The sequence below is a fragment of the Panthera onca genome, chromosome C1, assembly GCF_046562875.1.
Source record: "Panthera onca isolate mPanOnc1 chromosome C1, mPanOnc1 haplotype 2, whole genome shotgun sequence".
In the NCBI taxonomy this organism is placed as follows: domain Eukaryota; kingdom Metazoa; phylum Chordata; class Mammalia; order Carnivora; family Felidae; genus Panthera; species Panthera onca.
In genome coordinates, this window is record NC_138346.1 from 3,468,882 (window position 1) to 3,496,666 (window position 27,785).

Sequence of the window (27,785 nt, forward strand, 5' to 3'; positions counted from 1 at the left end):
GTAATGAAAGATGCGTAAGACTTTTACGTTGAAACCTACAAAATACTACTGAGAGAAATTAAGGCAGAACTAAATAAAAGGAAAGATATACCATGTTCATGGATCAAGAGACTCAGTATTGTTAAGATCTGTTCTCTACAAATTGAACTACACACTGAACACAATTTCAATCAAAACTGCAGAAGAATTTTTTTGGGGTAGAAGTTGACAAGTTGATTAAAAACTTATATGGAAATGCAACAAACCTATAATAGCCAAAACAATTTAGAAGAAAGTTAAATGACATGTATCTCAAGACTTATTATGAAGCTACAGTATTTGCAATGTAGTATGTTAAACTAATAGATTATGAGAGTCCAGAAAGAGAGCCACTTTAGTTTTGAGAAAGGCACTAATTCAATTCAACGTGGAAAGGAAGGTCTGATGCATATTCAGTAAATGGTGCCGACACAACCAGATTTTTGAAGGGGAGAAGAAAAATACCTGGACCCCTCCTTTACATCATATATGGTAACAGAGGTGAGGTGGATCGTATTTCTGAATGTAAAAATCAAACCTGTAAATTTTCTCAAGGAAATATAGGAGAATACATTCATGACTTTGGGGTAGGCAAAGATTTCTTAGAATATTCTTAGAATACAAAAGGTATTAACTAAAAAGGTGTTAATTTGAACTTCCACAAAATTTCAAAACTGCTGCTCATCAAAAGACACCACTAAAAAAGTGACAGGACAAGACAAAGACTGGGAGAAAATATTTACAATTTACATATCCAACAGAGGACTGTTACCCAGATTATGTAAAGAACACACACAAATCGAATTTTAAAAAAAGCTTCACTTGGACATTACTTCACACAGATAACATAAGGCATACGGAATGTTCTTAAATGTATGGGAAAGTGCTCAACATCATTAGTCATCAGGGAAGTGCAAATTTAAACCACTAACATACCATTTCACACTCACTAGAATGGCAAAAAAGAAAAAAAAAGAACACTGATTAACACCAAATATTGGTGAGGGTGCAGGCAAACAGGAATTCATAACAACACTGCTAGAGGGAATGCAAATTGTTAAAACTATTTTGAAAAACTGTTTGGAAGTTTCTAATGATGTCAAACATATACCTACCCTCTTACCAGTAAGTTCCATTCCAGTTTCAGGAATGTATACCCTTCTCTAGAGAATCATTCTTAAATAAAAATTCAATATAAAAAATAAATAAAATAAAAAATAATTAATATTGAATAAATGTAAAAAAATACATAACGCAATAATGACTGAATCTGTTTGTTAAGTCATATGCTAAGTGTTGAGGATACACAGTTGATTAGTCTCCACCCTTGTGAAACATGATGGACACATAACAAGTGATTTCCAAACAGGGGATGGGAGAATGGAGAGGGAGCACATAAATTTTATTATAGGGTCCCTTTTCTCAAACTTGCCCAATATGAGAATCGCTTGGGACACTTTTTAAAAATACACATTCCACAGCTTAATTGGGGCCAAGAAATAATACTCTAGGAAATTTCTATACTCTAGAGATTCGGAAAGACACAAATTGCTATGTGTGACATAAAATGACCTGCCCTAGTCTTAGGGTTGGGGAAGGCCTTCCTGAGGAACTGTCATTGTCGTTTAAACTAAGATCTGAAAGACATGCAAATAGGAGTCTGCTATCATAGTGACTACTATATCAATTTAATATTGATTTTGACATAAAGGATATGTCACACACACAAACACATTTGGAATTTTTAAAACTGACAGTTGTATTTAAAAAGCAATAAAAACTAATATTCTAGCCTAGTAAGAGAAATATAACCTATATCTACTTTGGATTTCACAGATAATTAAGTCGACAATATAGCATGGTTGCATTGATAAAGGTAAGGGAAATCTTATAAAGAAAGTGACATCTAAGCTAAATCATAAAGGTCACATAGGGGCTAACCACTAAGAAAGAGCATCTCAAAGGGAAAAGAGCATCTCCAGTTAAAAAAACAAATATGGTGGGGCACCTGGGTGGCTCAGTCGGTTAAGTGTCCGGCTTCGGCTCAGGTCATGATCTCACAGTTTGTGAGTTCGAGCCCCGCGTCGGGCGGGCTCTGTGCTGACAGCTCAGAGCCTGGAGCCTGCTTCACCTTCTGTGTCTCCCTCTCTCTCTGCCCCTTGCCTGCTCATGCTGTGTCTCTCTCTGTCTCAAAAATAAATAAACATTAAAAAAAAAACAAATATGGGATGGCCCCCAGGTAAAGAGGGGTAAAAAGAGGAGACAAGATGATATATTTAATATGTACCAAAGTGAACTCATCATCATTGGGGTACACTCACTCAACTAGGAACAAAGGAGAAGGAATAATTTTGTATTATTTTTCTTTTGGATGGGAAGCGATGGGATATGATGAGTTAATTTTATACACAGTAAGTTCTAAGTGCCTGTAACATGTACAAACTGAAATAGATATACAGTTGTGAAGCTTACAGATAATCTGGGCTGGAAGTATTCAACCTCTAATTTCATGTTTCAGAGATTCTTTTTTAGCTAGTAACAGAAAAAAAATTGGCCTAATACCAAGAGTTTAGTAGCCTTTTGTTATTTTTACTGCCTAAAGACTGGCTCATGGTTGTTAACCTTTGGGGTTATGGAGTTTCCAAAGATTTGATAAAAATCACACACTTAACTTCCCTGAGAAAATGCACATACACACACATATAATTTAAAGGATTTATGGACTTTATACCACATTTAAAAATTCCTAGTAACTCCTGGCTTACAGGATTTTACTTAAGTCAGTAAAGATCCTACTCTAGGAATTCCAGGTAAATATTTAAAATAAAGAGTAAGACGAACAGAAAGCTAGCTTATCAAAATAACTGACATTACAATACATCAGTGGTTTCTTATTTTTTGCGCTCAGAAAGTCTTCACATTCTTAAAAAGTACTGAGAACCTCAAGGAGTATTTGTTTATGTGGACAGTATCTATTAATACTTACCACATTAGAATTAAAATAGAAAAATCTTCAATATTTATTAACACTAACAAACCCAATACTTAGGATAAGTAACATTTTAAATGTAAAAATGTGTATTTTCAAATATATTAGTAAGAAGGGCATTAACATTTTGCAAATCTCTTTAATATCTGTTTTAGCGAGCTGGGATCTCATTCATATCTGACTCTGCATTCAAATCTTCATTCAATGTGTTGCAGGCTTCATTCTTTTTTTTTTTTTAATTTATTTTTTTAATTTACATCCAAGACAGCACATAGTGCAACAATGACTTCAGTATTAGGTTCCTTAACGCCCCTTACCAATTTAGCCCATTCCCCTCCCACAACCCCTCCAGTAACCCTGTTTGTTCTCCATATTTAAGAGTCTCTTGTGTTTTGTCCCCCTCCCTATTTTTATATTATTTTTGCTTCCCTTCCCTTATGTTCATCAGTTTCGTATCTTAAAGTCCTCATATGAGTGAAGTCATATGATATCTGCCTTTCTCTGACTAATTTCGCTTGTCATAATACCCTCCAGTTCCATCCACCTAGTTGCAAATGGCAAGATTTCATTCTTCTTGATTGTGCAGGCTTCCTTCTTAAATGTGAACAGATGCCCAACGTCAAAAACTTTGACAAAAAGAAATATTTTAGTACAACAAAAACACTTGTAAATCATTATATCTGAGAAGGGTCTACTACCCATAATATAGAAAGAACTCTCAGAACTCAACAAAAAGACAAGAAAAAGGTTTGAATACACAATTCTCCAAAGATGTACAAATGGCCAATAAACACATGAAAAGATACTCAATATATCAGTATTAGGGAAATGCAAATCAAACCCACAAAAAGATGCTTTATATCCTCTAGGATGGCTATATTATCATTTTTTAAAGCACACACAGAAAATAAGTGTTGGCAAGGGTTTGCAGAAACTGGAAGCCTCATATATTGTTGGTGAGAATGTAAAATGGGGCTGGCAGCTTGAAAAACAATCTGGCAGTTCCTAAATAAGTTAAATACATGCCCACGTGACCCAGCAATTCCACTCCTAGGTATGTACCCATCTTTATTGTGTCCTCCCGGTTCTCATTTCCCAAACGATTCCCTCCCGTGTTTTCAATCCCAGAACCAAGCCAGAACCACAGGACTCTCCCTTGACACCTCCTTCATCCCTACCAGGTCTTGTCACTTTTAACATCCGACACAGCGTCAAGCGCCAACAGACTCCCACACGGACGGCGGCAATAATCTTTCCAAAATGCAAATCTGATCGGCTCAACCTATTGCTTGAAACTCAGCAACAGATGGTTGTTGTTCTTTGGATGAATAAGGACTAAAACTCTGTAGGATCTCCCGCGAGACCCTCCAAGGGCCTGGGCTCTGCGTTAACCTTGGCACCTTGGTCCCAGACACACCTGCCTCCTTCCTGGCACAGGTCTGCCACGTGCATTCCACGGCCCGCCGCATCCCCCTCCCGGGCGGCCACCCGGAACTCCCGCTCCTGCTTGACCTTCGGGTCCCACCCTAAACGTCCGTTCCGCGGGGTCCCTTCCCCGCCCCCCCCCCCCCCCCGCAGCCCGGGAACCGCTGCCAGGCCGGCAAACACCCCACACTTCCGGGGGACTGGTGTCCACCGCCTGTCTCCTTGTCCGGACGCGCCTGCCCGCTGCGAGGGCTCCTCGAGCACGTGTCACACCGATGCACATACGGGTGACTGTCCACCTGCTCGGGGAAAGTAACCGCACCTGTGCGATAGGTCCGGTAACTTCACTCCAGGCCAGGTTTTGGGGTGCAAGTGCGCCTCGGCGCTGGTGAAGCGAGGCTGGGGGCCACGCCCAGGGCTGAACGTAAACGTACCAAATTGGGGGATTCTGGAACGCCCGGGCCACCCAGGAACGCGCAACCCCGGGGCCTTGGCGGCCAACCCGAGCCCGGCCCCCACCCGGCCCCCGCCCGGCCCCCTGCCTTGGGGCCCGCGGAGGAGCCGCCGCCGGGGACGCCCTCCTTCACACCTCCCGGCCATCAGCAGCGGAGGGACCTCGCCACCACGCCCGACCACCGCTGGACTTCGCTGCTGCGGACCCCCAGGTCCCGGGCCTGTGCCCCGCGTCCACGCCCAGCGCACCTCGGAACCGCGTCGCCGCCGCCGCTGCCGCCGCCGCGCGAGAACGCGACCTCAGCCTCCGACTCCAGGCGAAGCCCGCACCGCGTGCTGCCGCGGGGCCTGTCGGGTAACGGACGCCGGCGGCCCGCCCACCGCCCGGCGGGGGCTCCCATTGGTCGGCGCCGGCAGGGGCGGCGCCGTGATTGGCCCGGAATGTGGGCGGGGAGGCGGGAACAAGGCAGCCGGCTGGCGGTGTGCCAAGGCGAGCGCGGGAGGCGACTGTGGCGCGAGCGGAACGCTTCCCTGCGGTGCGGCCCCAGACCGTGGTGTGGACGATGTTGTCTGCACGGGCCCAGCCGCTCCCTGTGCGGGCCCAGAGCCCGCGGAGTCCTCCGCCGGCAGTGGCGGGAGAGCCCCCGGTGCCAGCTGTGGTCAGGCAGCCCTCCCCGACAGGTGTCTCTTCCTGCGCCTGGCACGCGCCGCTTCGGGCAGTCCGCTAGGGTATCCCCACCAGGAGGGGCCTGGGTGAGATGCGCAACATTGAAGGGAGCACCAAAACCCAGTCATCAAGACCCCATTTCAACGCAGTCCTTTAAGGAAATCAAAATCCCAAGTAGTGGAAAATCCCAAGTATGGTTCTGCAAGGCACAGCTATCCCGTCTTTAAAATGGGCATATTTTTTTCATCCCTGGTGGATTTTTTTGGCATTAACTTTTTTTAAGTTTATTTATTTTGAGAGAGGGAACCAGAGGGGAAGGGACAGAGAGAGAGAGGATCTGAAGCAGGCTCTGCGCTGACAGCAGGGAGCCGGATGAGGGGCACGAACTCACAAACCGTGAGATAACGACCTGAGCCAAAGTCAGATGCTTAACGGACTTGGCCACCCAGGCGCCCCTTTTGGCATTAATTTTGATTTTTACTCAAATCATTATGTTTTGAATTTATTTTTTTTTTAAGCTTTTATTTGAGAGAGAGAAAGTGCAAGTGTGTGTGTGGGGGGGGGGGGGGGTGGAGCAGAGAGAGAGAGGGAATCCCAAGTAGGCTCCACACTGTAAGCTTGGAGTCTCGTGTGGGGCTGGAACCCACAAACCCTGAGATCAGGACCTGAGCCGAAATCAGATGCTTAACCAACTCAGCCCCCTCCGGCACCTGTCTTTATTATTTTTTTTAAGACTGTTTCTTTTCTTTCTTTTTTTTTTTTAATTTTTAAATTTTTTAAATTTAAATTTAACTTGAACTTACAAACCACCGAGATCATGACCTGAGCCCAAACCAAGAGTCGGAGGCCTAACCGACTGAGCCACCCAGGCGCCCCAGACTATTTTTTTCCTTAAAGATTTTATTTTTAAATAACGTCTACCCCCAACATGGGGCTTGAATGGATGACCCAGAGATCAGGAGTCTCATGCTGTATAGACTGAACCAGCTAGGCGCCCCTAAACTTGTTTAAAATCATTTAAGATTGTGGGGGTGCCTGGGTGGCTAAGTCGGTTGAGCGTCTGACTTTGGGCTCAGGTCATGATCTCATGGTTCATGGGTTTGAGCCCTGCGTCCGGCTCTGTGCTGATAGCTCAGAGCCTGGAACCTGCTTTGGATTCTGTGTGTCCTTGTTCTCTGCCCTTCCCCCATTTGTGCTCTGTCTTTCTCTTTCTTGAAAATAAACAAACATTTAAAAAAAAACATTTAAGACTGTGCTAACAGCTTATCTTTGTTTATTATTTATGGAGGGGGGGAGGGGAGGAGGGGGGAGGGACAGAGAGAGGGAGAGAGAATCCCAAGCAGGCTCCACATTGTGAGTGCAGAGCCAGACTCGGGGCTCCATCCCACCACCCTGAGATCACGACCTGAGCCGAAATCAAGAGTCCCGCGCTTAATTGACTGAGCCACCCAGGTGCCCCAAAGGCTTAGTTTTCTGACATCATCTCCACATTTCCCGCCAGCCCTGGGGCAGTGGGATCCTTGCTTCTCTTCACCAGAGTTCTGGGACCCTTAGAGTCTAGCCTCGGCCAACACCTCCTCTGCCCAGCAGCTCTAACGGGTCTGGACTCACATCATTGACTTGGGGCTTAAACTGTTGTGATGTGAAGTTTCCCATTTTATGGAATCCATCAATCTCTTTGTGATTTATTGTGGTGTTTTTCCCCCTACCCCATTCCGAGTTCAGAATGATGGCTACTTACACAACAGGTTCCTCTTGCCTTTTAGGATTTGATTTTTTACATTTAATTTCTCCCTTCTGACTTTTATTAAATGTTTTAGCATCGTGAAAGTTACTTGTGTCCGTGGAGAAAACGCAGAACAGTGTGAAGAGGAAAATAGAAATCCTGTGTCATCTTCTCACAGGGCCTCACTTTAGAAGTTTTGGGGGTGCTGCACGGAGACACCACTGAGATCCTCTCCCACCCCCCACCCCCCTCCAGTGCCCTTATGCTTGCTCACCCGAGCTGTTAACACCTCATGCCACAAACACCTACTGACGTCCTGCTGGGTACCAGGCGGGCTGAGGAGTACAGGGCCTGAGGCAGTGCATCTGCAAGGACACACTCTAGCTGATGGCACAGGGACTTCGTCGTGGGCTGGGATGTGTGGAGCAGACTTGAGATTCAGGACAGTGGCGCGGAGCCTCAGTGGCACGGAGCCACAGCCGGGGGGTCCTCCGGGAATGCATCCAGTGCCCTGAGCCAGGCTGGCTGTGCCCTGGAGGGGACCTGTCTGTCTTTGCACCTTTGTGATATCTGTAGCACCTGGTGGAGGGGCTTTTATCAAAGTTATCTAAGCTGGTGGTATTTTTTTTTTTTTAACTTCCAGATGACTATTAGAACAACTGTGAGATTCACACCCCCTTCCCCCCCAAAAAAGAAAAAACTCAAAGCGATTTTCCTAAGAAACGTATTAAGTCTCTACATTTGGGAGAAAGTTAACAATCTTTATGCTATTTATTCTTACTATACATCTCCATAGTGTTTCATGCTGTATATCTCATAGCAGAACACACAGATTTCCTCTAATACAGGTTCCTAGGTATTAAAAGCTCCTTCTGGAAACTTTTTCTTGTCTTGATTTGGCTCTTTGAGTCATTTGTGCAGCTGCAGGCACCTTTGCTGAGATGAGGACTGGCCGTTTTCACCCAGCTAAATCAGATTTTTCCCACATATTTTGTTTTCACATTGATATATTCACGGGTGCATTCTCCCGTGTTTTACTTTGCTAAATCTTAACTGTGCTGACTCTTGGGAAATGCTTTTCTGGGTCTGACCTTTTGTTTTATATTAGGTATGCAGAAGCCAGACTTTTTTTTTTTTTCCCCCCACAGACTGGGAGGAGGGAGCGATGATTGTTTTGTTCTTTTTATGTTCCTTTTTTAAATTAGAACTAGGTTTTAAAATTTTTTTTTTAACACTTATTTTTGAGAGACAGAGACCGAGCATGAGCGGGGGAGGGGCAGAGAGCGAGGGAGACACAGAATCTGAAGCAGGCTCCAGGCTCCGAGCTGTCAGCACAGAGCCCGACGCGGGGCTCGAACTCACGGACCGCGAGATTGTGACCCGAGCTGAAGTCGGGCGCTCGACCGACTGAGCCACCCAGGCGCCCCTAGAACTAGGTTTTTAAGATTAATAAATTAAAATGTCTCGGTGTGGGAACATTAGACCACACGATCTTCAGCCCCACTTAGTAAAATCACGGTGGGTGAGGAATTACTGCTCTACAGAATTCCAGGCTGTGTGAGGCAGGTGAGAAAACCCCGGCAGGCCAGAGCCAAGAAGCCAAGGCGGCTTTGCCCTGGGGTAGTTTACAAGACAAGCTCAGGCAGAAAACTCTCAGCACCCCAGCATTGGGGATGGGGCAACATTTCGTTCAAAGCGGAAGAGAGCCAGACAGGGGTGCGGTCTTCAAAAGGCAGAGCTCAAGGGGGAGCGGGGGGGGGGGGGTGGACTCCATGTGTGCTCATGGCGGTGGTGACGGGCCCAGAAGGCTAGCGGTGAGGGGCAAACACAAACCTCAAGATCCCTCCTCCCTTATCCTGGCACCCACATCTAAATACAGAATACGTGCCTCTTGAGATTTAGGGAGTTCTTTTAGCGTTCTTGGAACCAAGGCCAATGGAACCTTGGAAGCCTTGGAACCAAGGCCTTGGAACCAAGGCCAACACCAAGCAATTTTTGGACACAGCAGGCATGAACTGAATTCTAACATGATCTACCGGAGATAGCATCAACTTCCACAGGTAAAGGGTTTAGTCCTCCAAGGCTCTCCTCGCCACCCCACCCCCCACAGGCTGTCACCTGTGCTTCTGACCAACCGGCTACAGATTGGAGGCTCCAGTGGCCTCCTCTTTAGGTTCAGTTAATTTGCTGGGGGGCTCACACGGCTCACAGGACTCAGAGAAACACACTTACCAGCTTATTAAGAACATGATAAAAGATATGAAGGAAGAGATCTATCGGGTGAGGTCTTGAACAAAGGAACTTCTGTCCTTGTGGAGCTTGGAGGCTAGGTTGGTGGCCACCCACGGGGATGGGCAACTGCAAACGGAGACACTCAGCCGCTCAGGACTCGAAGAGCCTGCTTCGTACTCAGTGCTCTCGGGGACAGAGGAGGAGCCACCTGGCAGGTGGTGAGGGGGGCTATTCTGGCAGAGAGGGGAAAGGAGGAAGCAGTGGGGGTTAGGAACCGACCGTACATAGAGATCATACCAGCCAGCAGAAAGTCAGTGTGGGGGCAAGTGTGGGGCTGGGGCTTGGGACAGCCGCCTAGTCCTCGAGAGACTGGGAACAGGGTGGGAATCTAGTCCTGGAGGCTCTTGGACACAGGGCAGAGTCCCCGACCCCTGAGCTGGGGATCGGGCTACGGGTGCAGGGAGCCAGGCAGGTCCACAGACGGCAGCTCTCGCTTCCAAATACCCAGACAGGCATGTGCACCCGTCTGGCCTGGCCATTTGGAGAAACACGCCAGATGCTTATGCCCAGTTTGAAAATCTGAACCTGGCTGTCTCCACCTGGCATCCGACCCCATCCCATGCCGCCCTCTTCTGTGGTTATCAGTGTGTGTGGCCATTCTCTTCCTTGGGACCACCGCCCTCTTAAGGTGGGCATCCGTCTGCTGTCCCCCAAGAGCTCAGCACTGCACAAAGCAGAAATCCATATTTGCTGAATAATAACATAAAATTTCAAAAATCTCAACAGTAAGCTTTGATTCTGTAGTTTACATTTCAGATGATCAGAATGCGAAATCACAAACAAAAAATGGAAACTAACACCTCCCAGCGGCTCTGAATTGCATCTGACTTACGTTACCCATTTCTATTGTCCACTTAGCATGTCTTTTTAATGGTCTCTCTACATCCCAAATGCCATTTTGTTTCTAAAAACGAAAACACTTTGTAGGAAACATTCAACAGGGATCCTGGTCCAGGTTTTCAACCAACTCTTTTCTTCTCCCAATTTTCTAACTCAGCTTAAAGCTGTGGTTCTCCATGGGGGATGCTTTGGCACCCCACGCCCCCAGCAGACGCTTGGCAATGCCTGCAATACTTTTCTTGATCACGACTTGGGGGGGGAGCCTGTTTGCCTCCAGTGGGCAGAGGCCAGGGATGCCGTTCAACAGCTCCTGATGCCCGGGACGGCAGCCCAGCAACCAAGCGCCATCCCGCCCAGGGCGTCAGTAGTGCGGGGTCGAGAAATTCCGGGACGAAAAAAAGCCGGCAACAAATTCCCGTAGCTGTATCTGAGGAGAAGCTGTATTACGTGAAATAAATTTGAAAATCATGTCCTATCTTCCTCTGGATTAGGAAGTGTGCCTAAAATGGATCTGCTCTTTTTGCAAAGATGGGTGTGAAAGGTAGACACGGAAGGTTTGACCTGTTTGGAGCCACAGTTCTGGGAAACGCCATCTTCCCAGGACTGGGGAGACAGGGAGCCCCCCTCCTACCAGTGGCGAGACTTCCAGCCAGTCCTTGGGCTCTGGCCTCTTCGTCTGTAGCCTCACAGGGTTTTTGTGAAAATTAATTCAGTGAAAATATGTATCTAACTGCCAGGCCCGTGGAAGTGCTGCGTGTGTTTGCTATTATTATCTGTGATCTCTGTATGTGGATATTTTGCTGGTTAAACATAGTTGTATTAAGATGTCGGTTGTAGAAGAAACCTCGATCCTCAAAAAATTAGAAAAAACCCTACCCTATGACCCAGCAGTAGCACTGCTAGGAATTTACCCAAGGGATACAGGAGTACTGGTGCATAGGGGCACTTGTACCCCAATGTTTATAGCAGCACTCTCAACAATAGCCAAATTATGGAAAGAGCCTAAATGTCCATCAACTGACAAATGGATAAAGAAATTGTGGTTTATATATACAATGGAGTACTACGTGGCAATGAGAAAGAACGAAATATGGCCCTTTATAGCAACGTGGATGGAACTGGAGAGTGTGATGCCAAGTGAAATAAGCCATACAGAGAAAGACAGATACCATATGTTTTCACTCCTATGTGGGTCCTGAGAAACTTAACAGAAGACCATGGGGGAGGGGAAGAAAAAAAAATGGTTAGAGAAGGAGGGAGCCAAAACATAAGAGACTCCTAAAAACTGAGAAGGAACTGAGGGTTGATGGGGGGTGGGAGGGAGGGGTGGGTGGGAGGGAGGGGTGGGTGGGTGATGGGTATCGAGGAGGGCACCTGCTGGGCTGAGCACCGGGTGTTGTATGGAAACCAATTTGACAATAAATTTCATAAAAAGAAAAGAAACCTTGAGCATAAGACAATGAAGTCAACATCTCTTCCTTGCCGGCTGGCCCACTTCGGTCTGAAGAGGGTGTCGGAGAGACCGTGCAGGAAGCCAGGGCTCCCCGCTCCTGGTTGCTTCTTTCTAGTTCACAGCGTCTGTGGTGTGCAACGTAGGCCACCCGGAGGCGCTCACGCTCCAGCAAAGTTAGCTCCCCAGTCCTGGCCCCCGGTTTCCTGCCTGCTGGCGTCAGCCCCCGGGCGCCCTGTGACTTGTCTGTCCTCTCATGGGCGGTGGCCCCAGGCCCTCCAGTGAGGTCTCAATCCTAATTTGCCCTCTCTTGGGTGTTCTCCCTCAGCTCCAGGACATTCTCTAGAATTCTCTTCCACCCTTTCTTCGGAGTTGATGCCCTGCGGTGGGCCGATCATTCTTTATATTAAATTTTCCCCATTCAAATTTTCTGGGTTTGGACCGGACCCAGATATATGGCATTCTTGAAAGAACCCGGAACGCTTAACGCTCATTAAGTAGAATTTCAAACTCGGAAGTCTTTTGAAAACCAACGTATTCTGACAAATCTTAGGTCAACGTAGAAACCACGTTGCTGTGGACAGTTGGGAGCTTCCACGGGATCAACGCAAGAGGAGGTTTCTGTACAAATACTGGTCCTGAACACGCATCAGCTATAGCAGGTCTGTGGGCACCAACCGTGGACTGGGGATTGGATGATCTGATCAATGGAGTGCTCAGGAAGGAGATCTGAACTGTAAGCTGTCCTCGGCGCGAGGAGACACGAACCCCTCTTGTGCCCTGATGCAATATGACCTTGCGGGCCCTGGACCCAGACGGTGCCGGGGACGGGCCCTCGTGACCTCCAGCAACGTGCTGGGAGCATTTTCTCAAACGTAGGCGCCCCACCCACGTCGCCCACACCAGCACTCTCCCAGGGTCAACACAAGGTATAGCTTCGGGTGACCCTTGGTTTGCGCTCGCTAATGTCCCGAAAAGGTGGCCCGCGTCACCAAGCTGACTTCAGGTGCAATATACACAGAGTAACTAAAAATTAGCAAGTAGCCAGACCTTCTCTACTTCTGTCCTTGAGGAAATCACAGTTGTCTCTAGCCTGTAACTTCCTCAGTTTATTTTTTATTCTAAGAATGCCAATTCTTGGAAGTGAGCTCTTCCGATTCCTGTGAATATACTCTTTGTCTTTTCCACAGGGCAAGGGAAATTAATTGATTTGATAGGCTTAAAAACATGACCCCACGTGTACAGAACAATTAATATGAAATAAAGATCTTCTTTCTCAGTGGGAAGAAAAAAAAAAACACAAACCACATGGCTAAAGTCTTTCAACATTTCATGTTTTAATTTTTCTAACAGTACATTCTTTAAAAGAAGTTAACAACTTCAATTCCAAATATAAGGATTAAACAATGCAAATGGAAAGCTGTCATTTTTCGGGGGAGCTATGGCCTAATTACCCTGGAAAAAAGTATCCTTATGATTGAACCGATGCAAAAATCCCTTAGAAAAGCTTCATTTGTTGCCTGTGAAGAGTCTTCTTAAGGTCACTTTTACTTCTAGACCATCCCCTTGTTTCGAGTGAAAAGAGTTTCGCTTGGTAATGGCTTGTGGTTCCACAGTGTTTTGTGTACGAAAAGCATAGACTAAGAGATATTACTGAAGTCGCTCACATTTGTAGATTGTGCCCCCAAAGGAAGTCCCGACACCGTGACATTTCCCCTCAGTTTTCAGCAAGACACAGGAAAAGAAAACCCAAGTCCCAGTTTAGCCTTTACTTCGACTGCCACGTTCAGTGGGAGCCCGGAGCTCCCGTGGGCCCGATGTGCTCGTTAAAACGACCTGCAGGTTCGGAGAGGCGGCCCCGCCGGGGGGTGGGGGTGGGGGGGGTGGCGGGGGCCGCAGACAGAGGCATCTGGTGGCCGCGGGGGCTCCCGCGGGCGGGCGAGCAGGGGAGCCGAGTGCCCGGCGGGCCTTCTCAGAAGCAGGGGAGGAAGCAGCAATCCCGGACGGCGACAGAGGCCAGCCCGCGAAACAGCGCTCGCCGTCCGCCGCCCAGGCTCGTGTGCAGGGCGGGTGCTCACTGCTGGGACAGCAGGGCACTCCTGTTTGCCTTCATCTTCTCCAGACGCTTCACTAAGTGGCCGTTGCTCACCTCAAGCTCTTCGGTTTTGTCCAACGCGCAGCGCAGCTGCAAACAAAGAGGAAAGGCCGCTTTGAGGAACCCGCTTCCCCCAAACGTAAAAGGGTCGCCCAGATTCCAGCCTACTGGGAAACGCGGTCGTAGCCCGGACCCACTGAGGTCCTAGAGGTCCATACGTACGCATCTGTGCGTGGACGTATTTTTCTGGACGATTCCTTAAGTAACACAAAGGACAAGACTCTGGCCTCGTGAGTCACTAGGCAACAGTCATCCTCTGGAACAACTTGGCCCCAGACTCCTATGACACGGTCTTGGGGGTCCTGAGGGTCTCACAAAAGGTAAGGGAGGCAGAGAAAGAAGAGTGGGGCCCAGGCCAGCTGCGGGAGTCGGTCCCCACAGCCTGGGCAGCAAGGCTTCTGCAACCAGAAAGGAACGCCTGAGGCCAGGACGGTCTTCCCTGGAGCCAGGGCCGCAGAGCCTGGGAGTCAGACGGAAGCCCCAACAGCAGGGAGCCACGTGGACCAGCAGGCAGGTGCAGGTGCCCTAAGGTGGGGGCCGGGGAGTGGGTACAGCAGCCACGCGGTTGTGCAGACACGCATTGTGGGAACAGGGTGTGCAGCCCTACTTCTGATCCAAAACCTCCAGGGAGGGGGGCTGGGGTCCCGAGGTTAGCCCCCTCTGCGTCCCCTCTCACCGGCAAGGGCAGAGGCAGAGGCAAGCCCTCTCGGCAAGAAATTTCCCCAAGTCTGGCCTGGAGTGTTCCTACAAATGCCGATCAAGCATAGATTCACAAGACACCCAACGCACGAAGGACAAGCCATCTGACCAGCAGAAGCAAGAAACCACAGGGTCAGGCCCTCAAAGACACGAATCCATCCTCAGACGTGGAAAACGGGACAGCTGTGTGTGACATCTTTGTTTTTAATGTGTATTTTTGAGAGAGAGAGAGAGAGAGAGAGAGAGAGAGAGACAGCGAGCATGAGTGGAGGAGGGGCAGAGAGAGAGAGGGACAGAGGATCCAAACCAGGCTCTGCGCTGAAAGCAGTGAGCCTGATACGGGGCTCAAACTCATGACCCATGAGATCATGACCTGAGCCGAAGTCAGACGCTCAATTGACTGAAACTCCCCCCCAACCCGTGTACGACATCTTTAAAGAAATAAGGATACAGTTAACAAAGAAGCAGGACCACATGTGACCACACAACAGGAAAGCATCAGGAATGAATACACTTTAAAACCAGAAAAGGTGAACCGGAAGATTCGTCACCAGTGCAGCCAGGAAGTGGGAAGTACAAGGTCAGGTGGCTAAGAAATGCGCGGGCTGCAGGGACGGTCCGCCAGCCGGCCTTGGCCTCGGGTTGGAACCCCCGCGGGGGAGTGGACACACCAGGGAAGAGGAATACTTAAGGAGGTCATGGTTGCAAACTTTCCGTACTTGACTTAGAAAAAAGACTTCCTGGGGGCACCTGGGTGGCTCAGTCGGTTGGTGACTTCCGCTCGGGTCATGATCTCACGGTTTGTGGGGGTTCGAGCCCCACATGGGGCTCTGTGCCGAACACCTGCTCGGAGCCTGGAGCCTGCTTCAGATTCTGTGTCTCCTTCTCTCTCTGCCCCTCCCCACTGTGCTCTGTCTCACTCTCTCAAAAGGAAATAAATGCAAAAGAAAAAAAAAAAAGAAAATAGACTTCATGGATGCAAGAGACACCACACGCTCTTGAGCCAGCAGAACAGCAAGAAGCCTGCAGACAGCACACTAGGGTGAAGTTGTAGAAAATCAAAGACACAAAGAACTCGAGAGAAGCTCGTCTGTAGGCGGCTGGGCAGAAGGACAGACAGACTCTCAGCGGCAGCCTTGAGAAGGCGGCCCCACGGAGGGTGGTACCATGATGACCGTGATTTGGCCCCAGGCTCCCCGTGACGTAGGCAGATGTCCCCCTCCCTCCCCCCTGCCCTGTGCTGCCAGCTGGACAATCGTCCCGCTCTCCCGGGAAACGGCCTAGAAAATTTACCTCTCTTTGGAGTTTCCGCTTTTCAGCCTTAAGTTCATCTTCTATCTTTTCGGCGTTTTCGGCTGCCGATTTATAACGTGATACTTGACTCTCTAACCTTATTACCTAAAAGGAAGGGAAACACCGTATGTATAAATTCATAGGCCTGTTTTCTTTCTCCAGTTGCTTTATCACATGTGAGACCAAGGGGTGTGGCTTAGGGAATGGGGCGGGGGGACAGACGATGCAAATCGTATGATCTAGCATGTTGGGCTATCGTGTAGGTTCCAGCCACGCAAGCTGTTCAGAGCACCCCCTGCTGACACCTGCTAGGGCCTCATTCCCTCTCTGACCCCTGGTCCAGAAGGGTGGCTCCCACAGTGCTGCTGTCCCCTTCCCTCCATGGTACCATCCTGCTGGAGGAGGCAGGTCGATGCAGAACGACACTTAGGCAAAGGACCTCCGCTCTGGTCCAGTGTCTCCTGGGGTGGCATGGCGTGGAGGTGGCAGGGGAGAAGGAAAGCCCGGGAAATAGCAGGGGGGAGGAGTCGGAGGCTTTGGGATGGCAGTCCCCAGCCAGGTCTGCGGCGAGAGACAGAAGCAGCCACGGCCCAGTGGAGACCCTCGGTCCACGGAGGCCACAGCATGCTTCCTAAACGCCTTCCGTAGGATGCCATTCTCACTTCTCTGTCCTCCAACATCCCCCAGAGTTCAAGCCACGCAGACCCATAACTGAGGGGGAGAGAGTACCATTTTTAACTCTCCCTTTGGTTAGGACGCAGTTTGCCCCAAATTTGCCCAGCATGCTGGAGGCAATGAATACCCCAAATCTAGGAACCAGAGAGAGCCACCTGGTTGGGAGAGAAAGACGGAAAAATCCAGGCAAGAGGAATGTCGCTGCGTGAGGTGTTTTAAAATTAAATAAATTATCTTTAAAGAACAAACTTTAAAAACTTCCCAGCCACTTTAGTGATTTTCTACAACCAAGCATTGTTTATAAAGGGTGAGTATCCGTTACAACAGCCCGAATCCCAATAGTGATCTTCCCTTCCCTAGTCTCTCTCTGCAGGAAATACACGGAGGACCTTTTTTGGTTCTAGAAATCTGTCTGCGCCTCTCGGTGCTCAGCCTTTCCGAGCGAGTTCTAGCAAGTACAACCTGCTCAATCATCACTGTCACTCTGCCCAATATTGCTTCAAAGCGTGCACGTACATTTTGTTCTAATGCTGTTATCTCTTGCTCAGACTTTGCAAGTTTAAATTTGAGGTCGCTGATCTGTCTGTTGGCATCCCCTAAAGGGTGAGAGAGAAGGAACACGTGTTAAGCTCTTCGGGCTTTTTGAAGTGCTGAAACAATAGTTACTGGGAACCAAGCCCTTCCTTAGTAACCGGCATGCAAATCTGTTAGGTCCTGGCCTGTGGCCCCACACCTGGTGGGGCTGAGACAGGAGAAGGCACGGGTTCTCCAGGAGCCCAGGATGGCAAGTGCCAGGCAGGAGAGCACCTGCGGGCACAGAGGACGAAGAAATGGTAGGGGTGGGGCACACGGGGGGCGGGGGAGACTGGGAGGAGTTTTATCTCCTTTAAGCTTCTTTCTGGTTTACGTGTATAGAAAAACGCCTTTGAATTTTTCCATACAACAGGCTGATCAAAAGGCAGTTATAATCGGGGCGCCTGGGTGGCTCAGTCGGTTAAGCGGCTGACTTCGGCTCAGGTCGTGATCTCGGGGTTTGTGGGTTCAAGCTGTGCTGACAGCTCAGAACCTGGAGCCTGCTTCGGATTCTGTGTCTCCCTCTCTCTCTGCCCCTCCCCTGTTCACGCTCCGTCTCTGTCTCTTGAAAATAAATAAACATTAAAAAAAAAAAAAAAAAGGCAGTTGTGTCCAGCGGAGTAAATCTGGTTTCTCATGGGGCGCCACCTGGTGCTATCTTGGCGCACCTGTTCTATTCTTTAGGCTCAGACAGAAACATCCTTGCTCCACCCACCTGCCCATCCTTGTTCAATCCCACACAGAAACTTCTTTGCACTCTTGTGCTCAAGGGTTTGGGGGCAGCCAAGGGGAGCACCAGGCTTTTTTTGCGAGGATGGTTTTTCTCTTCCAGCGCAAATATGATAAAAATAGGACACGTAAAGCATTCACTCCTACACAAGGGTTGACATTTACTTTGTAGGTCCATTACATGCATGTCTGTCCCGTTTTCTAAGACGTCATCTCCAGGACGCAGGTTGTCTAACTTGCCATTCTTCTCTCTCTCTTCCAGCTGCCCTTTGAGTTTCTTAATCTGAAAACACCCACCGATAAAATACGTGAATTTCTCCATTCTCAAGGAGACTGAAAAGCTGAGCTTAGAGCCTATCAGGAAGGAAGCAGAGTGTAAAGAAACAATACCCCATAAATACAATCAGATGTTGCTCTGGAGTTATTCCGTGTGTCTGCAAGGTGCCAAAGAATAGGGGTTACGTGACGAGGTACCAGAAAAACGTAGTAAGAGGTTATAATCTACCAGCCACCTGAGTAGGGAGTCTCTCCTCTCTAATAACCAAACCAAGTCAATGAAAAACTTTGGCCGGTTAGTGCTTTTCTCAGAAAGTGATGGCAGAACGGGTGAAAATGGAATTAGATTTACAATATCAGACATACATTATTTTGTAACTTGGGGTGAAAGGTTATTTCTAAGTTTGAAATTCCTCTTGAGTTCAGGAGGAGATGGTACATAAAACACTTGAAGTGTTTATCTAAGGGTTAGGAAGTCGGTGTGCCGGGTCACCTTTTCTTTATTCACTAAGAAGCCAGGAAGGACCTTCTGGATCCCCCCAGGCACAGAAATACTGTAATCGTGTCGCCAGCAGAACCGTGTGGTCGCGCACAGAGCCCGGTCAAGGTGCAGGGGTGCCACCTTCAAGGAGCTGGCCCCTGCAGAGCTCTCCTCTGCCCGGGGAGAGCCAGGTAGAGCCGGAAATGCAGTCAGCAGGCAGGGCTGCAGAAAGTTACGGTGTCTAGGGGAGTCTCCCAGCCCTTGTGCTGTTAACCTCCATCCCCCGGGGGCCTGGGGGACCTGGGGGACCCCGCCTCCCCGAGCGACCAGCACCACCAAATCAGACCCCCCACCCCATGCTGACCGTTGGTGCTCTCTGCTCTGAGAAAATAAGTACGGAATCGCGATGGATACACGTTCTTAAAAGATCAAAGGAACCTCAATGCTGCCACCACATTGAGCGCTTTCCCCGATTTTGAGGGAACTCTTCAAGAGAATTGTCACAAGTAAGGCAAAAATACCTTTGATTACGCTCATGAAGGACAATGGAACTGAGTTTCCTTAGAAAGTGACTGTGGCAGGGCTTAAGAACCATGCTGCATACAAAAAAGACCAAATGGGACAGCTGGTTAGTGTTTCCGGGAGTGGTAGAGAGCCATGAAGGTAAACCCCAATTAAAACAACTTTGATCGGCTGGAACAAGAGAACATCTGCTGGAAAGGGGTGCTGATCGCCCAGAGATCCCAAAACCGACTTCTATGAGCCAGCGGAAGTGAGAGAAGTGGTGTCTGGGGTGACTCAGTAGAGCTCTTGCCTCGTTGCCTCAATGGCTAATCTAGGCTCTTCACATAAATATTTATTTTAAGCAGCAATTTGCATGGAGCATCCCAAATTCAGTTCTGTGGCCTTGAGTCTTTGGGGACATCCTCTCTACGCCTCGCATGACCTATGATGCCCTACTTGGATAAAAACAGCAAGAACACAGGTTGGCTCGATCATCCGCAGACATGACATGCTAGGGTTTTCCCGACGAAGGGAGACGTTCAGGTGCCCCCCCCCCACCCCCGCAGAGGTCATAAAGTAATAAAAAGATTGTTACCTGTTCCAATAAGCATTCCCGTTCATCAACAAGCTTTTTCAACCTAATATCTAAAGAAACCAAAAAGACACAGGTTGAGGTGGCTCCGCGTAGGGCACCTTTCAGCAGACCGCCAAACTGAAGAATGAGCATTGAGGTTAGTGAAACGAATGATGAAGGTATTATGCACGTACCACAGCGAATGAGGCCACAGACAGGACTGGGGAGGACGTCAGCCGAGGGAGGTTGAGTTGGGTCAACCTCCTACAACATGCTTATCTCATCACGGGTAGCATCCGGCTGCATGCAAACAGGCTAATCTTCTACTTTGGGTTAACATGCAAGAGCAACCACACTGCAACACAAGATCTCACAGGCTTCATGGTTTAACATCATTAGCAAGGTGCGAACGCACTGGGCGTCGTGGTTCATGTCAGGGGCATTTTCATTGTCCTTGACTTTCCGAGTTTATATCCCAGGAGAATTTCTTGCTCTCTTTTCTCTCACAGGCTCACCAGTGTCAGAGCTCTGACTACACGTCCCACGAACCTTAAGTCTGCTAACCTGCTCGTCAAGAGCGGATACTGTCTCGAGACAGACGCGGTAACGCTCCAGGTCCCCGTCACCCTCCCCCACCCCAGACAGAAGCATCTCAGGATCCGTCCCCAACCATTTCTTTGAAGGGGTGTTGAGGAATACGATCTCGAATACAGAGGAGACCAAGGGCTGGGTTTGGGCAAAACCCTACACCACTTTAAAGGACACATCAGGATGGTGCGATGGTGACAGTGATGCTAATGGGTCCTGCACGGTCACTGCGTCCCCGCTCGGCTCGAGCAGGTGTGCCTTCACCCGCAAAGCCCTACGGGTGTGCCTCAATACTCCATCCCTCTTCTACAGGCGAGCACCCGCGGCCCAGAACAGCTAAGAACTGTCCTCAGGGCCACACCCCTCACCGCGGCCTCCTCTGTTGTTCCAGATCTAAACCGGGACCTCGGTGTCGGAGCCCGACTCCCGGTCCCAGACTCTTACTCCCGAGGGGACACTGCTCTCACACTGCGCAGCTCCGACTCACCACGTGAAAAGGAAATAATCTGTATAAAATGCAATTTGTTTGCATCTAAAAAAAAAAATCACCTATCTCACATGGTTCCCCAAGTTACACGCTTTCTCTAAGTTGTTTTCCCCAACACCCCAAGTTGTTATTTTCAATTACAAAAGAACTAAAACCAGAAATGTCAACCATCAATTTGTGATCTTCTGGATTCCATTTTAACGTGCATAATCAAATTGCTTCTGATATCTTATGCTTTCTCTTCCGCAAGCCCACCCAACGCTGAAATGAAATATAAGCTCAGCTCTTTGTTCAATATTACTTTTTATCTTATAGTCTATATACAAAAACCGTAGGCATCGTAAGAGGCACTGAATATACTTGAAAATGATCTTAAAGCTCACCTACGTATTGTGCGCTTTTATTACGATATTTCTTTCTATTAGAAGACTCCAAATATCCTGGGTAGCAAGTACAAAACCAAGGTTAAGATGTAACAATAGCACCAGCCAACAAAAAATAAGGGTAACGTGACCTTCACTCTTATGGCGAGAATATGGAAACAGAGAAGTAAACTTTCAAGGAAGGAAAGTTTGGAAGCAGAATTGGAGAGGAAGTTTAAAAACTAAATTGTTCGAAGAGAACGGAAGAGAGAAAGGAGCAAATTAATTTGGTATGAAGAAGACGAAACAGCTTTTTGCTGTTCTTTTTGCAAAAAAAAAAACGGTTTTTTTGCAGGTTTAAAAACCAAGCCTGGTTTGTTGATTGCACGGTGGGGCATCGTCGGTATGCTTACCGGAATCCTTAACCAGAGTACCGCACACCCACCTTTACCCTGTATTTACCAAGTGTCACCGCTCATCGTTGGCTCATAATACTCAGTTACAAATAGACGTAAACCATTCATTTCAAGACCACAATTGCAGCTTTTAGAAACCAGGCGTCAAAGAAAACGAAGTCACGGTGTTTCAACTTCAGACTTTTCTCTTAAACGGAGAAGTCAAAATGAGTTGGCTATTAAAAGGTCTCAATTTTTTTAAAAAGCCGGGTTTTTCTGTGTTAAACTCCAATAAACTTTCCGGTACACAAGTTAAGACCCGTGAAATGAGAAACACTCAGAGTGACAAGGTCTCGGGACAGGGGGCGGCCAGTGCAGAGCGCTCCCGAAGTCTCTGAACCCCTGTTCTCCTTGGTCATTCTTCTGGCCTGCACATCATCACCCCATCTGTCCAGGTACAGCCTTGTCAACCACCGGCAGCCACCACTGTCCCCGAGCCCTCCTCCTCTGTGCTGCTTTGCCTGGATCTGGCCCACGACTCAAGAGAGCGGGCTCCGATTCCATTTTCAGAGAGCAAACGAAGACGGGGTGGCAGGGGGGATAATAATACACGACCGGGAGCATAATTTCCCTTGTGGGGATTAATTTCAGCCGTTGTGGGCCTCAGGCCTCCTCTCCCCACAGCAGAGGACAAGCCACCTCCCCTCTGCATTTGCAAAGAGAGTGAGCAGGAGGCTGAGGTCTCTCAAGAATCCACTCCTGCCTCGCACTGACTTAGTTGGGACTATAACCCACGTGGACAGTTTTCATCGTCCCTGGGGCCAGCCTCCCCCTGGCCCCTCCAAGAGAGCCTCTCCTTTTGGCAAAAGGCAGAACAGGGAAAGGTCTTTCCCTGTGTTTACAGGCCTGAGAGGTCTGTACAGAGGGGAACTGTGTACATCAGCACCACCGAGGTCATTCACATCTTGAAAAAAATGTAAGCCTTGCTGTAAAAGGCACAGTGGATAGAATGAAAAGGAAAGAGTGAGTGAAAGCCTTGCTCCTGAAAGACACAGTTTTCACTGTATACAATCATCACACTGAATAAGCATATAGTCTAACATAACACAGGCACAAACACCCCTTCCTCTCCTTCCGGAGCCTGGACATTTGGAACGAATCTCACTGAGGTGTTCCTTGTTTCGATGGCGTGCTGTACAAGGTGGTCTCCTAGGAGAGGAGTCTATCTGTGTCAACTCCCAGAACCAACACTCCAGGGTCCTCGTGACCGTGGAAACGTAAATGTTCAGGTTTTCTGCTCACCAAAACTCAGGGCAATACATCTCATTCCTAAAAACTCTTGAAAAAAAATTTATTGATTCTCAGCCTCTATCGTAATAGCCCATAATTCAAAATTCTGTTACCTTTCCCTGTTTTCTGTATATACTCATAATTACACTTAATTATGCTTTTGAAGGAAGAGTTCCATTTTATATACAGTGGTATGTTCTGGTTTGGGGCTGGTAAATATTCTCATTTTTTGATTTAAGGTATCAGTGATCAGTGCTTTCCTCTGTTCTGGATCATACTGAAATCTCAGGGGCCTGGGTTGCTCTGGGGATGGGGCTGACAGGTAGACTTTCCATTCTTTTCTGAGTCAATCTTTTGACTCGGAATCTTTCCAAATTGCCTCATATGCCTCTGTGAATTCCTGACCTGAATATACCTACGGTAACGATTTCTTGGTAATTTTAAGGGCCTTCCTGTGGACACCAATCGCCGTGCCACAATGTCATTTCCCCCTTGGAGCAGGGTCACTGATGTTCACACTGAAGGCTCTTAGATTATCAAGAAATGGGTTGGCTGTTCAGAATCCCTTTCTTCTTTCTTTGCTCACTTGCTGATTCTCAGCTGTCCCCGTCCACTAGGAGCTGGGTCGTATCTGCCTGTCTACGGGCACAGTGCCTTCCGGATATGAAGTGATCAAAAAGTCCATTACTTAAATGAGTGAGTGGATGATCGACCCCTGGACAGCTGGCCTGAGGGGTATGAAGCATGCCACAGTGCCCTTACATATGCTGTTGAGTAACAGAGGCAAGAAAGCCCTTAAAATGGTTGGATGATGTCACCATTTAGTGAGTTTGGTTGTCGAATCACCTCCCCAGGGGCCTTTGGAAGTAGGAATGGGAACTGCTTCCAAACGTGCATTCCAGGGTGGATGCGGCTTTGCTGAAGTTACAGGCAGCCGCCGACCCCCTTTCAAGTTCTTTGCAGTCCTTGGACTTGAGTCTCTGGCAAGCCTTGTATTTGTCCACGTAGCTGGCACAGGTGGAGAGGGCTTATCAGTCCCCGACTTCAGGATACTTACACAGGAAGAGTCAATGTTTATTTCCACCATATTCTTCAAAACATTCTAAGTGTTGGGATGGGTCAACACAGTAACAGAATGGAGAGCTTTCTTAACAGAATGGGGTTCCTCACCAGACTCACAGATCACAGGGGAGTCTATGAGGGAAGATCTTCTCAATTCTCCCCAGGAAGGTCCAACACTGGCCCTGGCCTAGGGGCCCGGAGAGAAGTTGATTCATTACTGACAAAGAGCATCAAGCATGAGTCCTTCACCCAAGGCCAACTGGGAATCAGCAGTCCAGAAGTAGGTACTACTTTTAAGACCATATTTAGGCAGTCAGAATTCAAGTAGGCCAAAGACTGGAGTCACAGGCTTGTCAAATTATAAAATGTTGGGGTTTTTTTTTTATTTCAGTTACATAATAACACACTTGCCTCAAATTTTATTGAGGTTCTGGTCTTTTTTTTGCATTCAATTATATCTTGTAACAGTGACATGAATTCATATAATCTCACAAAGTGTCAACAGCATTCATCATGTACAGTCCTTTGTAATTTTAACATTTCACAATATTTTTTATTTAACTTTACAATTACTTTTTAAAAGGCTTCCTTGTATAGAAAAGATAGACTTCCTTCAGGAAGATCAAATCAAGAATTTTCCAATAAGAATATACTGAGAAACAGCAAAGGAAAATATTTATACCAAAACACCAAAAGTGATTCTCTATTTAAAATATCCTGTTACAGTCCAATGAGCAGTTTGCACAAAAATGGTCCCGTTTTGGATTGAGTAACACTTAGACAAATAGAAAGAGAAGTAATTTTAAGGTTAAGAAAACCTAAACAATTTTAGAAATGGTCCCCCCCCCCCCCCAATACCGCATTAGGAAATACAATTTCAATGTACGTCTCTTCCAGAAACAAATTAAAAAAAAAATATTTGTATAAAATGGCTTTGGTACATGATCAGCACAGAGTGAGGTCAAAATCTATAAAACAAATTCAGGTATCATTAACAATGAGATCAAAAGGTTATTGGTTTGAGATAAAATATTTGAACGCGGTAAAGGGAAGGGAGATCTCCCAGTGCTTTCTTATCCCTAACATGATGCATTACTGTCCTAAGGTGCAAATCTTATCACTCCGTGACCTATACGCTATTTGGCCGTTTATTTCCTTTTAAAATAAAATACCTCATAGGTTATAACGTACACATCAAAATCAAGTATGAAAGCACACGTTTGAATGCGACAAATCAATTTAAATATCACTGTACTTACAGTATGGAAGTCTCAGAATGCCATTTGGTCAACTGTATGCCGACAGATTTGGTCAAGAGTATCAGCCTAAGGCAAGTGCTAAATAGCTTTAGGTGGAATTTAAGCAGAAATACGAAGTGTTAGGAGAGACACTACTGGAGTGCTCTCAGTTGGAACGCATACTGATTACAAGCGTGTCTTTCTAATCGGGGTGACAGGCTTAGCGAGGAAGTATCCATCCCCAAGTAACAGTCTATAACTCAACGTGGTAGACAGCTCGGTGGTTGACTGTCACGTGGTGCGTCTGAATCAACGGGGGCCGTTTTAGGAGCCTCGCCGGTGTTAAGAGCAGATGAGCCTCTGACAGCTGGACCTACTGTGCAGTCCTTGGCCCCTCTACAGCCAGCCTCCACTCCACTTACGACAGGGTGCAGTCCTCTTTGCTTCTGCCCTTCTCGCTTCCGCCTCTCGGCTGGTCTTTGCTTTCTGAATCGGAGGCTCCCAGCTCTCCTGCGGGTGCTAGGTCATCCTCATCCTCTACAACCTTCCGGACTACCTGACTGGCACATTCCGTCATCTCCTGCGGCTCTGTGCTTCCTGTGTGAGACGCGCCGTCGATGTCCTCGAGGGGGCTTTCATTCTCCAGCAGGGTGCCGCCGGAAGCTTCTGCACTCCCTGGTTCTGGAATGCTGTGGGTGGCGCCATCTTGTTCGGCGCCATCCTTTAGAACGGCTTCATCTGGCTCCTTCATCGCGCCTGACGACTGGGCCGCGTCACCTCCCGACCCCCATGTGTCGCCATCGGCTGCTTCTTTCCCCGCTTTAGTGTTTACGCCCTCATCTTCTTGGTTAAGTTTTTCATCCGACTCAATTTTAGGATTTTCTGGACCATCAACATTTTCACTGCTTCCTGCTACACTTTCCTTTTCTGGGCTTTCAGTGACCTCATCTTGTGCTTCTACAACTGGTTTTTCGTCAGTAAATTTTACCTGCTCTTCTTCCTTAACTTCACTTAAATCTGGGTTCTGGAATGTTAACTCTTTCTTAACATCTTTCAGGGTCTCTATAGGCGCCAGTGGTTTTTTCTTCTTGTTTTTCTTCTTCTTGTTCTTCGTCTTCTTCTGGGATGAATCCAATGCCTCTCCCTGTTGGTCATTCTTTTCTTCCTCGGGTTCTTTCGGATCTGGGGGCTCGCTTTCTGTGTCTGCCACACCTAGATCCATTGTTCCCTGAGGACTGCTTTCGGCTGCTGGACAACAAGGAACGTTCCGCACTTCCGTCTGGATTGGTTTCTCATCCCTCGGCCCCCTTTCCTGGTCCTCCTTTTCATCACTCTCCTCACCTACCGCTGTGCTCTGAACTGGGAGCTCCCTGGGCTCAGCAACTTCCTGCGTGGCGGGCTCTTTCTCTAGGTCATGCCCTGAGCTCGGGTCCAACTCGGTGGGGACATCTACCGCGTACTTTTCATCATCACTCACGGTGTCACTGTTATACCTCGGAGGTCTGGAGGCTACTGTGCCCACCTGCTCCCCAAGCCCCCTTGGCCCTGCCTCCACCACACCCTCTGTGGGGCTCCCGCCTCGCTCCCTCGTGTCTACACTGCCCAGCTCTCCAATTTCAGGTGTTTGTGGAGATGCAGATTCTTGACATGGCTCTGTGCTACCCTCTCCCAAGATTTTCAAATCTTCCTGTGTTTCTGCAGATTCTTTACTTGGGTTGTTGATATCCAAGGCATTGTAACTGTCCTGCTCAGCCACAGGACCTGGGATTTCACCATCTAATTCACCCAAGCAGTCGGACCGCTCAAGGGAAGCCCCAGTCCTGTCGTCTGGTGTGGACTCAACCTGCTCCGTGTTTTCAAGAAAGGAAGCATTCTCTAGACTCTGGTTTGGAACGCGTTCCTCATCGGGACCATCTGCTAAGACTCCCAGCGAGGGGGCCCTGTCTTCAGAGGCTTTCTGGTCCTCGGCATTTCCACCAGCATGGAACACCTCTGTGTCTGCACGCTCCCGTGCTGGGTCCTCTGTGTGCTGTTCTTGCTCAGTATTCTGCAACATTCCTTTTTCCCCCACATTCTCCACAATTTCGCTTTTCACCTCCACTTCACTGGCTCTTCCTAAAAGACCATTGAGAAAATTGAAGGGACCCCGTGAGGTGGCGACCGCTTAACACATATTACAGCGTAAACACATGTTCTCTCTCCCACCCGACCCCGTTCCTAAGGAGAGAGACTCGCCAGAGAATCACACGAAACAGAAGCCCTCGCCAGTTCCGTGCGGCAAAGCAGCCATTGCGTCAGCCAACATCTGATCAGCGAGGGCCACTGCCGCCATCTTCAAGGCAAGAGTGGCGGCTGGTGCCATCTCGTGCGAACTGGTTTTCAAAGGGTGCCGTTAAGGTTTAACAAATAGAGCTCTGGATCGGGCAGCCAAACAATCCAAAATGAGGCGTTTAAGAACGACCTCCAGTCCCCGTTCCCTCTTCTCATTTCCAAACACGCGTCTGGGCTACTCCTACTTCCTCAGCTGTCCACCTGCACTGCCCA

The 27,785-nt window shown here is 48.1% G+C and overlaps 2 protein-coding genes across 54 annotated transcripts in view; both read right to left on the minus strand.

Moving 5' to 3' along the window:
- Positions 1-5,201, minus strand: part of RBM44 (RNA binding motif protein 44) — a 46,744-nt gene extending 41,543 nt beyond the window's left edge. For 3 of the 4 annotated variants that reach the window (XR_013557133.2, XM_078450685.2, XM_060625856.3), the window contains exon 1: positions 5,022-5,172. The gene's annotated coding sequence lies outside the window, so the exon portion shown is untranslated. Of the gene's footprint in view, positions 1-5,021 lie in introns of all 4 variants that reach the window. The other variant, XM_060625853.3, reaches the window with a different exon arrangement.
- A 7,972-nt stretch (positions 5,202-13,173) lies between these two features.
- Positions 13,174-27,785, minus strand: part of LRRFIP1 (LRR binding FLII interacting protein 1) — a 139,691-nt gene continuing 125,079 nt past the window's right edge. For 39 of the 50 annotated variants that reach the window (XM_078450709.2, XM_078450706.2, XM_078450707.2 and 36 more), the window contains one exon: positions 24,354-27,356. In XM_078450709.2, the coding sequence (XP_078306835.2) occupies positions 25,660-27,356 (1,697 nt within the window). In that variant the 3' untranslated portion in view covers positions 24,354-25,659. Of the gene's footprint in view, positions 14,046-16,007; positions 16,113-17,198; positions 17,279-18,149; positions 18,268-19,840; positions 19,891-24,353; positions 27,357-27,785 lie in introns of those variants that run through there. The other 11 variants (XM_078450731.2, XM_078450726.2, XM_078450725.2 and 8 more) reach the window with 1 other exon arrangement.